At 47.2% G+C, this 14,822-nt stretch overlaps 1 protein-coding gene across 6 annotated transcripts in view; it reads left to right on the top strand.

Annotated features, from left to right (window-relative positions):
- Positions 1-14,822, top strand: part of PFKFB3 (6-phosphofructo-2-kinase/fructose-2,6-biphosphatase 3) — a 100,784-nt gene that overhangs the window by 35,781 nt on the left and 50,181 nt on the right. For 5 of the 6 annotated variants that reach the window (XM_084651876.1, XM_084651878.1, XM_084651879.1 and 2 more), the window contains exons 1-3: positions 4,551-5,029; positions 13,465-13,590; positions 14,205-14,301. In XM_084651876.1, the coding sequence (XP_084508002.1) occupies positions 4,951-5,029; positions 13,465-13,590; positions 14,205-14,301 (302 nt within the window). In that variant the 5' untranslated portion in view covers positions 4,551-4,950. Of the gene's footprint in view, positions 1-4,550; positions 5,030-13,464; positions 13,591-14,204; positions 14,302-14,822 lie in introns of those variants that run through there. The other variant, XM_084651877.1, reaches the window with a different exon arrangement.

Below are 14,822 nucleotides of genomic sequence, written 5' to 3'. Positions count from 1 at the left end.
GAATGCTGCATAAACACCAATGAACATATCCTCAATTTGACTCAGCGGGTGTAGCTGGGTGCTCACACCTTTGAAAATCAGGTCACTTAGGTGCCTAAGTATGAACCTAACTTTAGGCTCCTGTTTTGGGAAATCTTGGCCAATAATTATTATGGAGCCTAATTGAAGGGGGAATCTGATTTTAATTCAATCAGGTTTCATTTCCTTGGTACTTGTGATGTCATTATCCTACCAGTTCTCCAGTCATCCACAAGTCTTCCCGGATAAACAGGATATATAAGTGTCACCGTGTTCTCTGCTCACCACTGGGGTGGCCTGCTTGTGGCTGTATCTGGGGAATAGCTCTGCCTGGTCTGAGACCCCTTTTTCATCTCTCGTGGGCTGCGGCCCTGTTCATGCTCCAGGACTTGTGGTACTTCCTCGGTGACTCGGCCCTCTGGCCAGGTCACTATATGGTTTCTGGTTTCAGAGTGGTAGCCACGTTAGTCCGTATCAGCAAAAACAATGAGGAGTCCTTCTGGCACCTTAGAGACTAACAAATTTATTAGGGCATAAGCTTTCGTGGGCTAGAACCCACTTCATCAGATGCATGGAGTGGAAAATACAGTAGCAGGTATAAATACACAGCACATGAAAGGGTGGGAGTTGCCTTACCAAGTGGGAGGTCAGTCTAATGAGACAATTCAATTAACAGTAGGATACCAAGGGAGGAAAAATCACTTTTGTAATAAAAAAAATAAAAAGGAGGACTTGTGGCACCTTAGAGACGACAAATTTATTTGAGCATAAGCTTTCGTGAGCTACAGCTCACTTCATCGGATGCATGCCACAAGTACTTTTTTGTATGTGTGTGCGCGGATACAGACTAACACGGCTGCTACTCTGAAACCTGTCACTTTTGTAATGGTAATGAAAGTGGCCCATTTCAAACTGTTGACAAGAAGTAACAGTAGGGGGAAATTAGGTGTAGGTTTTGTAATGACCCAACCACTCCCAGTCTTTATTCAGGCCTAATTTGATGGTGTCCAGTTTGCAAATTAATTCCAGTTCTGCAGTTTCACGTTTGGAGTCTGGTTTTGAAGTTTTTTTTATTGAAGAATTGCCACTGTTCTCCTACTGGTTTTTGAATGTTATAATTGCTGATGTCAAATTTGTGTGCAGGACTTCTACTCCCTCTCTGAGTTTCCTCCTTTTCCCTCTCTAAACCTAGAGACTGACTGCAGGCTTCCACACTGCAGCCTCCTTCTACCCTCTTCCTGGCCTTATACCAGTCCTGCTTTCTCCTGTCTAGCTTCTGTTCATCTTCTGTAGGTGTTTGCCAATCAAGCTTAACTATCCTTTAAGTGTGGACTGTCAAGTTACTTAACACCTCCCTCTCTCCAGCAGCCACCTTAATCCTTTTCCGGGGTAGTGTGGCATCACAAGATCTGAATTTTTCAAGCAAAGAAACAAGCAGAAGGAGAAAGTTTATATATCATCGGATAAAGGCATGAACACATTTTCCTGCCTTCTCAAGTCACCTTTAAATCAGGAGCAAAACTACAGACTTTAGTGGACCTGGTGTTGCTCTACGCTAGCAGCAGCATCTCAGCCCATTGCAATTCAGACACAACTAAACTCTTCCGTGAAACTCATTGTGACTCCTTGGAGAAAGTTGACATGAGAAATTCTCTCACTGATGGAATGGAGAAAACTAAATGCCTTTGCCTCTATGGGTACAACCAAATCAGAGGCTGTACAGCTGTACTGTACCTTGGCAGGGGGTTAGACTGACCCTTGCGGTCCCTTCTAAACCTATGATTTTATGATTCTACCTGTATCCTGTGGCTATATCAAGGATGGTTGGTACATAAATTGTATATTGTAATATCTGTTTGATCTACAGGGTCTCCCACTTCCAGATTTTGTAACAACTCTCTCTGCTCTTGACATATAATTTTATTTTTTATCAGCCAAGCCCTTTTGGATTTTTTTCCCCAACTCCCGTACTTGGATTTCCTGCCCCCCCCCCCGAGTGTTTTTTGGGACCTTGCATTTTAATCTACTCAATCAAGGCTACCTATACATGGGTGATTGTATATTTATTGCAAAGTAAAATTGTGGCCAAGTATATGCTCTTGCTGTATATTTGTAACAACAATATAGAGATTTACTTCCAGAAATCAAGGGTGCACTATATAGTGTAAGAAACTAGTTAACACTCTAAATGTTGTGGTGCCAATTTCTTGGAATGGCTTAGTTTTCAAGCACGATAGGTATGTTAAAAACGGTTAAAGCAGACTCATGACTCCCAGTATTGCATAAGGGGCTATAATGTAGCATCTAACACCTGTGGTGTGTTTGGTTGTCAACGTGTTTATGTTGTGCTTATCACCACGTCTTGAGTTCCTCACGGCTTCTAAACTTTCTACATCAATGAAGTAGATGAATGGGGGCAGACCCTCACCTGGTGTAAATGGTCATAGCTCCACTGAATTTAATGGAGTTATGACACTTTACTCCAGCTAAGGATCTGCCCCATCATTCCCAAATGAAGCAGCTTTGGGAATGCTGGGGCCATGCCACTTACAAGCTTGGGGTATATTTTTCTGGCTCTTCCATAATTTTATCGTCACATCTTTATTTGCTATGTTAATTTATTTCAGCCACCCTGGGATTGATTTTATTAAGGCAGTTGTGGTACATCCCCTAGCCTGGAAGCATTGTTTTAAACTGCAGGAATCTGGCCATCAGATAAAAATCTGTCAATTTAAACATTAACCTTACCCAGCCTGGTGCATTGCCTTTCCTGTGAAATAATGACCTGGCAGCACCAAGCTAATGGGCCCTATAGGTCATTCCCTGGAATCTAACCATAATCAGCCTTTAATCCTGCAGGGAATTAACTTTGCCAAGGACAATATTAAGAGTTTATCCTTCTCCTCCCCCCTCAAGCTCATGATTTATTCTTGTGCACAAAAGCTCTCTCTTGCCTTAGTCATTCTAGGCCTGACCCAACGTCCATAGAAGAACCCCCTTCCATGGGTTTTGGAGTAAGCTCCTATGTCCCCTGGGGGAGAGAGACCCAAAATTTCCGCTGACTTCTATGAGTATGAAGTGTGCTCAGCACTTCACAGGGCCTAGGTCCTGGGTCCCTGCAGGTTGTGTCCTTAATCCCTGGATATTAGAAACGAGTGACTTTCCCCCCCATTAATCTGACTATTGTATTGTGTAAATTACTATGCTTGTTAATAAAAGCATCCCATCAGTAGCTTATGCTGTTAATACAGGGCTGCTGGACCAGCGGGAGTACTGTGCCTAGCACAACGCGCTGCTCCTACTGTAACAGCCAAACTGAACTAAATCTTGAGTCCTGAAGTTTCCTAGCCGCCTGGCAGCCAGCAAGCCCCGCTCGGAAGAGCTGCGCCCACGGGAGGGCTGGAGAGCGAACCGGTCCCAGCGCCAGCTGCTTCCTAGGGCTGCGTCTCCCAGCCGCAGCAAGTGCATCCAGCTGCGATGAAAGGAGCGTCTGTAGCTAGGGCTGAGGCTTCCCCGCAGAGTCATGCGGAACGTGAGGGACGTGCCTGCAGCCGGCAGCCCACACCTCTGCCTGCCTTTTGCCTTTTGTGTCGCTTCCCGGAGCCCCAAGGGGGGGGGGTGCAAAACTCAGTTCACGCGCTGAAATGCAGCCTGGCTTTCCATTAGGAGGGGAAACGATCGATATTAAATATAAAATATAATTTTACTATAAAAAATAAGCTCCTGATCTCCGATCGGTTGCATAAAGGTTACGGGAGCCTGAATGGGGCAGACGGCAAAAGGATAAGAGTCAGGGATTTTTCTTTGTTGGTTTAAATACAAAATCTTTGCATTTATATTTCACCCCTTAATAGGGAGGAGATCATCCCCGTGCATTGTGTATACACAATATACAGGGAAATAATCCATTGATATTTGGCGTATATCTCAGGGAAATAATCCATTTGGGATTTAGTGTATTCACAATACAGTTCAGTGAAAATACTTATATGTAGCCATATTTTAGAGCTACTATAAAGTACATTAATTTCCCCTTCATCTATACAAATGCATATGAGAACTTTCCCCTTATCGTTTCCAGATTTTTATATATGACTGTGCAATAAACGTGTACTGTATATATATTATACACGTAGTGTGTGCATAAAATATGCATGCAGGGGTATTTATTGCACCCAGACTAGTATATAATGCTAGATCGAGAATGTATACAACATGCATACATGGGAGCGATACGGTGCTCTCTTAACATTATTCTAGAGTCGCGTAGATTATCCGTGCCATGTATGGATTTTCTGCAAGCTTGTCTCACTGATGCGAGTCCTTTGTCTCAGAAAAAATTGATTGCAAATTCCCCCGGGTGGCTGCAACTCGCCTAGCCGCCACGCGACGGCAGCAGGGTTTGCTTCTCCCACGCCGGCTGCTGCCTGCAAAGAATTTCCCCCGCCCTTGCCGGCTAGGGGCGGGCTGTGGGTGACGCAGGGTTTGCCGGCCGGTCTTTCGCCGCAGAAATAGCTGGGACGAGGTGGGAGCCGGGGCATTCACACGAGAGAGGCAGGAGGCGGAGGAACGCTCCCAAGAACCCGTCCCCCCCGGCATTCCCCGAACGGCTCCCGCAGAGGGAAGCCCCCGGGGAAATTCCGCCCGCCGAGCAGCGTTGCAGGGGCGTGAGAGTGGCTGGTCGGCGAGAATCGAGCCCTCTTGTCCCGGGGAACACGTGCCGCTGGTTTTAACTCTCAGTCGCTGCTGGGATTCCCTCCCCGCCAGGCAGGGTCCCGGCCTTACTTTGCAATCACTGCGTGGTCAGAAGCCTTAAGACTAGCTGTAAAGACATCAGGTGCTTGTAAAAAAAAAAAGCCCCTTTTTATTCTCTTCCCCGTGCATCTATCCACCAAGGCGGACGCGGAGCGCAAAGCGACCTTGGTTATAAACATGCCCATGGAGCTGACCCAAAGCCGGATCCAGAAGATTTGGCTCCCCAATGATAACCGCCCCGCGCTGCCCCGCAGATGTGAGTATAGTGCGGGAGGGAGGGGGGCGGAGGGAGGACAGATGTGTGGGAATGGGGGGCAGGGAGGAGGGATAAGCCTTAGCGGTGCCCGCACCTAGGTAGAGCAGAGCCAGGCTCTCTGCGCGCTGATGCACCACGGGTGTATTTCACTTGCGGTGTCTTTGCGGGAGTTGGTGGGCGTGCGGGGAGCTGCGTGCGCCACACGCCTTCCTAGACGATGGGAGTGGGATGCTGGGGGGGCTCCCCTCGGTGTCATTGATTTATCCCTTGGGGTGAGCATCACCCCGTATTTTAAAAGGGATCGTGGGCGCTGTTTGCAAGAGTACACGGGGGCGTCGGACGATTGCACTGGAGATCAGTGGGAACGGGCACCGGAGGCGCGAATACCGGCCAGGCTCCGGGGAACGGCGTTTCCCGAGAAATCAAGCGCGGTCCTGTATTTGGACAGGCCGCTTGTCCCGTGTGTCCCTCCGGCGGGAGGAACATACTCCCACGTCTGCACCGACGGGCTGACCCGGGGCAGCGCACCCGTGTGAGGCTGAGCAGGGAGGCGCAGCTCCCGCGGACGGGGGGGGGGGGGGTTGCTGCACGCGGTGCGCCGGGCGAGCTGGGCGCCGGCATGGGCGCGTCTCCGGCCCGTGGTTCCGCGTCTCCGCGCCCTCAGTGCTGCCGGCGGCGGACGCGCGGGTGACCCGAAGTGCTCCCGAGCCCCGATCGAGCCGCAGCGCGCCGCCTCCGGCTGCACGCATGGCTGGAGGCGGGGACTGCTGCTGGCGCGTGTCTCCGCCGTGCCGGGGTGGGGTGGGGTGCGGTGGGGGAGACACACAGGCTGGAAGTGGCCATGGGTTTGCCGCATCCGACAGTGCATTGGAGGGGACGGGACCAGGGATCTGTAGTGCTGGGAGGTGGCTGATGTGGCTTCCCCACGGGTAGCCTTGCTGGATTGGGTGGGAGAGGGAGGGGGGAGAGCATGGGTGCCGCATTTTCCCTCCTTCGTTGTTCCCATTTCTTCCCCCATAAGGGAGATCTGAGCCCGGCGCAATCCCACCTCCCTCCAAAAGACACCCCGGCGCCTAATTCTCCTCTTTGTTAAGGAGCTGCAGAGGATGCATTCCCAATCTGCATCTCTATAGCCCCTTGCACCAAGGGCTCTCCAAGTTCTTTATAAACATTAATTAATTAAGCCTCATAGACTATCCCCTGAAGAAGAGCTCTGTGTAAGCGCCAAAGCACGTGTCTCTCACCTGCAGAAGCTGGTCCCATAAAAGATGCTACCTCACCCGCCTTCTCTCTACTATCCTGGGGCTCACAGGGCTACAACAACACTACATCATACCATCCCCGATCTTTCCCCAGGAGAGCTGATTAAAGTGTTTCTCCCCTGGTGTAGCACTGAAAAGTCCCATTGCCTTGAGCAAGAACTAAAGTCTATAGCGTTCCTCTCTCAGCATGAGACAAGTGGCGGTGGCTGGCTGCTGCGGGAGTGGTGGGTCACCTGTCTGTTTGCCTTCACCTAGCTTCCAATAGGCTCCTCCAATACAGAGAAATTTGAAAGGACAACCCACCCTATCAGGGGATGCTAATGCTGATCTCTCTAACCCACTTTCAGAGCCCCTGACGTACTGATGGCCTGGCAAATGCCACCTAATTTTGTAAAATTATATGTAGGATTACAGGGGGGTGATACACAGGACTCAAGCTGTTAACCCGTTTCACTCATGTTTTATTTCGGCTGGGATTGTCAAAAGCCTGATTCTGCTTGGAGTTTTACCATTGACTTCAATGGGAGCAGACTTAGCGCTGGAAAGTCCCTCATCCTTTGCTTCCATGTGCAAAAGGAGCTGCATAAGTGACTTGATTTTGTTAACTGACGGGTTGTGATCCCTTAGGAGGGAGGCGAAAGGGATAAGTGGTGTGAATAATAAAGCTGAAACATTAGCTTCATAATTTGATTTTTTTAAAAACTGACATGAATGGAAAGCCTCATGGTCAAAAAAAAAAAGAACCATTCAATTAAAATAAAAAAGCAAACACCGGAATCATATTGGGGCTGCTGCATCAAATATAAATTTTGACCTTTCGGGAGTCGGTCAACTTATATGTAAGCAAAGCTGTAAAGATGCAAGTCACATAACTTTGATAAATAAGCATTCTAGAAACCTTTGCACAAATACTGCTGTTGTGAGGTGAAGATTGCTTGTATTCTGCACTCTGGGAAGATACAGAAGTAACTCGGGCAGTCAGAGATACTAGTCTTGTCTTTTAGCTAAGTGTTATCGTTTCAAAGTAGCTTGTGCATTTGTGTCCCTTGACCAGAAACACTGCCCCTTTAAACAGCTGGGGTTAAAAACCAGCCACTGATTGTGCTGGCTCTCTTGCCTATGAAATATGTAAGAGAGTGTGTGTCTTGATGTGTCTTGAATGCCAATGCGATTTTACAACAAATAAGGAAAACAAATGTGGTCTCTGGTCTGAAAGAGAAAACTCTGTGATATTTTCCCAATGGATTTGCTAGTCAAATTAAATGAGATTTTTTTGGCTGGAGAAATTATACAGTGTTGCCAAAGCATAAGAAAAAAAGACCGACCCCTTGGGTTTCTGTCAGAGATGGTACAGTCTGCCCAGAACAGGGCTACGTGTGGGATTTGATACCCCCTGCTTTCCTTTGTCAGTCAGCTGTGTAGAGTAAACTGAGTAGGAAATAGCTTTATGGAGAAGGCTGCATATCTGTGTGGCAGCAGGACCTTGATTTCTGCAGGATAGCACGTCTCCTGTCTGGGGAAATTCACTATATAGTTAGCAGATGGGACTTTTACAGGGTACTCCACTTAGGTGTTTGGCTTTTTAAAGAAATCCTTATAAAACAGATATGGCCCTATACTCGGTACTCCACAGTCATCAACCTCAATTGCTGAGGGAGAGAGAGCTTGTGATGTATTTTGGTTTATCAAGACTTCCCTGGAAGTGCTAGTTGATGTGATAATGGAGTTTGTAATTACTCTGTGTTAACATGGAATGGGTCCCCTCGGGGGTGATTCCTAATAATCTGTTGGAATATACTTCTTTAATTTGATTCATTTGGGCATCAAGGACCCTCCCCCCTCCCGCAGCTGCTCCATAAAAGTAAAACAAGGAGCACAAACATCACTCCAGACTGCAGAGCAAATCCTGAGCTACAATAGAGATTCTTATCTGATGCAAATAGCATGTAATCCCAGGGAAAGCAGGGAGTGATAGTGTCTCTTTTAAGCATCATCAAAAAGCTTCCTGGGCCAACAGCTTTAATTATTTCATATGCACACACGCAGAAAAATTCATCTCCTTGGCTGACTTCTTGCTAGGAGAGATTGAATGGATGTCAAAAGATGCCTTCCTCCCGCCTCTTGATGGTGATCCATTAAATTTCTGTCAAGTTGCACGTCTCTCACGTAGTCTGTGAAGCCAAGTTATTGCAGACAGCTTAATGGGCAGAGCCACTCACTTTACAAGAGGGGGGGTGTGCATGGAATATTTGAGGTTGCATGGCTGGTACTTTTTTTTTCCTTCATCCTAGCTCAACATGCATGTGTACCAACATATGTTTTGTGTGTGTGTGTGTGTACAATTATATACCTAATATATGTATACTGTGTGTGTTGTGCGCATGCAAGCAATTCTGTGGTGTCAAGTCCCAGAGTACATACCAACACACGCACCCACCATGCTGAAGAGCACCATAGAAATGCTATATGCACTAATTTTACCAAAGTGTTTTTATCTCTCTCTCTATAAATCTGTGTGCACATGTGCATATATATTCTTATAAAATATATGCATTGTAGAAAAGTCTAGACAGGTATATTACACACACCTTTTTTGCAGCCCCTCCTAACCCGGTGTCATTCTGTTGTTTGTCGTGATCTTGCAGCTTGTATTCTTGCAGTCTGTTTGGCATAAACTAACAGTCTTTATTTAGGTTTCAGAGTAACAGCCGTGTTAGTCTGACGAAAGCTCATGCTCAAATAAATTGGTTAGTCTCTAAGGTGCCACAAGTACTCCTAGTCTTTATTTAGATAGTAAAAATAAAAATTGATTGGGGGGATTTTCTATTTTAAACTCAGGTTGGTAGTAGCAGGAGATCTCCCCACTCACACAGTTTGGTGAATATCATGGTACATTGGGAAATGTTTGCACTGATTTTTGTGCTTCTAAAGATCCTCGCTGAATCCTCTTTACAGTTGGAACTTGGTTTTGGTTACACTGAAATATGTATTATTTTTAGTGGAGGCCAGAAAGGATTAGCTGAATCTTTGGTTCATTTTATGTGCTCCATGGTTTGCACCTTTCCAGGTTTTTCATTGAGTTCCCGTAAACGTCACTGAAAGACTCTCACTGACTTTGGTGGACTTTAGATCAGGTTCTTAACAAGGAAGCACACATACAATTCCCAGCTGCTACTTCTCTTTAGGAGACTCTCCCCAATCCTGAGTTTATAGACCTTCCTTAAAATGCATCTGAGGGAAAAATTTCCAAATGAAGATGCTCTGCTCCTGCAACTCCCATTAAAGTCAGTGGGAGCAGTGTGTGTGCTCGGACTCCAGGACCTCTGAGGATCAGACCCGCAGATTTGCAGATTTGCCTGTGTGTATGTGCATGGTCATCCTTATAGGGTCAGATTTAATTAACTGGAGTATAAGAATAATGAAATATTTAGTGGAGTGAACAGTCCAGTTCCCTTCTCTGTTCAATTATCTATTTATTTTTAATGTCGAGCACGCTTGGCAAAACTCCTCTTGGCTTAGGGTTGTGGATCTTTTTTCTGCTGTGGGGGAAGGGAGCAAATTAAGTTTCTTCTTTCATCTCTCACCCTCTCTAGCCAATGGTGAGACTTCAGCAGTGCTGGTGTGAGTGTAGAGATGGGGAAACACCTGCAATGCTGCCCTGAGGTCTGGGATTGGGGATCTCTTGTAGGGTGACCAGATGTCCCGATTTTATAGGGACAGTTCCGATTTTTGGGTCTTTTTCTTATATAGGCTCCTATTACCCCCGTCCCAATTTTTCACACTTGCTGTCTGGTCACCCTAATCTCTTGTAATAGCTGCAGCCCTGATTGGGTGAGCTCAAATGGGAAAGTTGGGGGAACTCTCCTTTAATCCTGCCCTGCAGACCCCAGAGTCGAGATGGTAATTCAGGAGAGGAAGGCTGAACAGACCCTCCAATTAATTTTTCTTTTCAGATTTGCTTTAGCATTTTACTGGAGTCTTTTAAGACCTGCTTAATTTTTTTTTCCTTAGCACAAGAAAAACTTGTGTGTAGGTTTTTGGTTTTTTTTTAATTAAAGTTAACCATTCTGTCATTCTTGGATTTTTTTCAGTGTTGACCCCCTCTTGGCTAAGATCCAGTCCTCTGCTAGCTATATCAGGCACTGGCAAGAGGAATGACTCAAGGATATAATCGGTCTTTTTCATTGTTGCTATAATTTTGTACCAGGCTGTCCTTTTTCCAATAGCTTTAGGGTTTTTTTTGGATGCAAGGCGGTAGAAATCTGTCCTGATCTAGATGCACAGGAATTTACGTAGACACTGAAAGGAATCTACACCCCTTAAATTTGGCTGCGACTCCCAAATCGAGTTTGAGACAAGTCCCATCCCCCTTCCCTTTCAGCAATCTGCCTCTTGCTTGCACTATCCAAAACTATTGTTGGGGTTCAGCAAATCACATGATCCAGATTGATCGGATGCCGCCGGATGAGATCGGAGTCCTGTTTATTGCGTGCACAATACTCAGCTTCATTCATGTGGTTATTACGTTTATTTTTGTTGCTGTAATCACAAAAGACATTCGCTCCTTGCATGCCATTCTGATCATAGAATCATAGAATCATAGAATATCAGGGTTGGAAGGGACCCCAGAAGGTCATCTAGTCCAACCCCCTGCTCAAAGCAGGACCCATTCCCAGTTAAATCATCCCAGCCAGGGCTTTGTCAAGCCTGACCTTAAAAACCTCTAAGGAAGGAGATTCTACCACCTCCCTAGGTCACCCATTCCAGTGTTTCACCACCCTCCTAGTGAAAAAGTTTTTCCTAATATCCAATCTAAACCTCCCCCACTGCAACTTGATGAGGCTGACAAACTAGGCAGAACTATCAGTGTGTAAGGAATGGAGGGAAAATGTCCGTGAAAGGCTTGTGTATAAAAATGACGACTGCAGATAACTTCACTCTGAGTTGTCCATGGGTGACTCTTACTTAAGGCTCTTTTTATGCTTAGCATGAAGACCAGGAGGTTTTGCATGTGGGATGCCAAGTAGCATTAAGGAACGCAACTATAATCCAGATTCTGTTATGCCATCAATGACAGCTGTCATCCTTTCTTGCATTTTTCTATACTTGGTGTAAGTGTCAGTCCTTTCCTTTGAGGTTTAGGAGCATGTCCTATGAGTTTCTCTTCCCTTGTGGAGCAGCGGGACTCTAAGACCTTGTTGGGGGTGGAGATGTCTAAATATGAGAGAAATTTGGCTCAGAATCCTTGCTACTTTTTGGTCATGTAATTAGGTTAAAAGAGGAGGGATCTTTATTTTAACAGTTAACCTGCTGCTGTGTCAGTGGTTTTACTCATATCCTCTCTGAACTGAATTTCAATCCATTGACACAGGTCGGGCTTTAAATTTTAAAAAGTACCTGCTTCAAAATAGCTTTCTATACACGTGGTAAGCGGTGGAGGCTGTAATGGACCATTTCATTCTTAAATGTCACTTTCTGAATGGCCACAGCTCTGCAGCTAATGTGTATCATTCTATTTCTGTCCTTTTTCAAGCTCAAGGGGGTGGTCAGTTGCATGTCTGTGTTAAGTTAAAAGCTGTTACTCATTCTAAGAAAGCTGGTTGGAAGGGACTGTCCAGTGGGTTTATAGCCTTCTCTTTCAGGGCTTTAGAGACCTGCAGTCATGTCTGCAAGTTTAAGTGCAGCAGTCACATCTTAGTCTTTCATGGATTTTTTTCCGCATCATAAATCCAGTACCTAATTTGGATCTCTTCCTGAGCACAGACAGACAGGACTAGAATGGGCAGGGCGGTTCTGCTGGACCCAATGGAGGTATATTTGCTGAGTGGGGAAAGAAGTCTGAGCAAGGCCTGCCCTATGCCTAGGTCTGGCTAGTGTTGCTGTGCCTTGCATTTGTGAGCACCAGTTTTGCACTCTGTTACAGGAGTGAAGTAACTAAAGGCCATTTCAGTGAGAAAGTCACTTGCAGTGAAGCACGTTTACACTTCTCCGTGTCCCTGGGATGTTCAGGACACCGTGCTCCCAAGCACCTCGTTGTAAAAGGACTTCAAGAACACTTGAGTCTTGTGGGAGTGGAGTAAGGAAGCAAAGTCACAAAGTGGGGACTGGGAGTGGTTTAACTTGACCCCATCCGCCTGCAAGTTGATGGTGTAATCACCCAACTCCAGAATGCCCTCGCCTGTGCGCGATGCCATCTTGGCCGTGGCAGCAGCAGAGAGCGTTAGCCAGGTGCCCATTCTGCTCGGGCACGTGTGATCCGTGAACTCCTTGCTGCTACGGCAGGCCTAGAAATGAAGCTGGCACCAGTTGGACCAGCTTCAGTCAGTGCCTTTTGAATCCCAGTGAACTACCCACTTGTATAGAAGACGGTCTAGATTGCTGGAAAGTCATATGCAGGAGGCGGCCCCTTAAAGTCCCGAAGAGCTCGGACACTGAGTAACGCTTCTGGGAACCAGGTTCTGAAGAGAAATATCTTGTGTTTCAAATCAGCAAACCAAACATAATGAATCATACCATTGTAGCCTGAATTCCCCATGCTCTTTATTGAAGTAGTCCACCAGTGTCCCTGTGAGGTGGGGGAGGTATTATTGTCCTCATTTTATAAATGGGGAAACTGAGGCACAGAGGGGTGATGTGACTTGACCAAGGTCATGCAGGAAGCCTGTGGTAGAGCTGGGTGTCGAACCATGTCTCCTAATATTGAGCTTTATCTGTAAGACTGTCTGCCTTCCCTCCCGGTACGTCAGTGCTTAGGGGAAGAGGGGTGCATTCATAGTCAGTTAACGATTTCCACTTCCCATGCACTGTAGGTCACAGAGTGACGTCTCAAGTATTGCTTGGTTTCGTCAGGCCACTGCATCAGGCTTCGTTACCCAGTGACCCCAGAGCTGTCTGCTGCCCGTCTCTGCTCAGTCTGACATGTTCATTCAGCAGATCCTGTTGCAAAAATGAGTCAGCAAATTTGCAGACTCGAGGCTTCAGTGCCTGGCGCCAGTTGTTCTGGTGGGGAGAAGGAAGACTAAAGAGGGAGGTATTAGATTTCCTCCTGCTGTCGATGTACTGAGGGGATGTTGGAGCAGTAGTAAGCGCCCTGCTGCCTGCTTTGTCAAACCTTGCAGGGATGATGCTGAGGGATTATAATGGCTGCTTGTGTGTTTTCTCCCCTCATTGTAGCCTGCGGGCCGCAGCTTACCAATTCCCCCACTGTGATCGTTATGGTTGGCCTTCCAGCTCGGGGGAAGACCTATATCTCCAAGAAGCTGACTCGCTACCTCAATTGGATTGGCGTCCCAACAAAAGGTGAGGCCCCAGCCCTGGTTCCTGCTAGAAGATATGTGCCCTGGTCCACTGGGGACGTGACTGTGGAGTTAAACACTCCAATGGATTGAGCCTGACAGGATCTCCCTCTTCCGTATCCATCTGGGAGAGAGATCCTTGGGAGGGGATCCTGACTGCATGGTGGCTTCTGCCTGCCCCCTACCCCTGCCAGTGATGAGATGCTACAGAGATGTTAATTTTTCGCCGAGGGGGCCAAGCCCATTTGGTTTGTTTATCGAAAGGGCTTGTATGAGGGATTTCCCAAAGCCTTTTGCGCCTCCTCCTCCAAGGGTGAATCTGGCTCTCGGATCTGTCCAGAGAGTGTGGGCACTTGCCAGAAGCTCCTTGCAGTGGGCTGTTGGGCCCAGCCATGTTTGACACCCTTGTCGCTGGGATCCCTGGAGAATGTCTGCTGGAGATGCTATTTTCATAGTGCGGGTGTTAGAGAGAGAGAGGGTTAACCCTTTTCCTGCCAGTCTCTGGATGGATTCCCGTACATACTGTCGTGCTTCTCCTGGAGCCTGCTGAGCTGTGTATGGGACATACCACCTGTCCCCTTTCCAATGCTGTACTCACTGCCTGCCTTCACCTTGCAGTTTTCAACGTGGGAGAGTATCGCCGGGAGGCGGTGAAGCATTACAGCTCCTATGACTTCTTCCGCCCCGACAACGAGGAGGGCATGAATGTCCGGAAGTAAGTTTGCTGTTGTCTTGTTCCGTTAAGCCCGTTCTCTTTGAGCCAAAATCTGCTGTAAATTGGATTTAACCCTTCCCCCTGATTTGAAGGGAATTTCTCTGGAGTTAGAGCAGTGTAACTGGAAGCACGATCCGACCCGGTCTCTTAACATTTCCCCTGCTGCCTCACCCCCACCCAGCTTCTCTGTCGGTTTCTCATTCAGGGCTTAAGCCCAGATCCTGAAAGGGATTTAGGCACCAGTTCCCTTTGATGATCTGAGCCTTCAGGCCTGATTTTTTCAGACGTGCTGAGCACCCACAGCTCCCTTTGACTTTAGCTGAACTTTTGAGGGGGCTCCGCACTTCTGAAAAGCGAGCCCTGAGAGAATCGTCCTTGGAGCCCAGGGATTCCCCCGCCCCAGGCCAGGCTATTGACGTTCCTGGTTTGTGGTTCTGTGGTGAGAAAGCGGAGTGCAGCTCCCTCTTAGCTTGTCAGAGCCACCAGAAAGTGCAAGGCCACCCACTGTCCATTGAGGTGTT

Source organism: Lepidochelys olivacea, assembly GCF_965140295.1.
Source record: "Lepidochelys olivacea isolate rLepOli2 genome assembly, chromosome: 1".
NCBI lineage: Eukaryota > Metazoa > Chordata > Testudines > Cheloniidae > Lepidochelys > Lepidochelys olivacea.
Note: the sequence above shows the minus strand (reverse complement) of the source record. Positions and strands in the feature narration are given on the sequence as shown.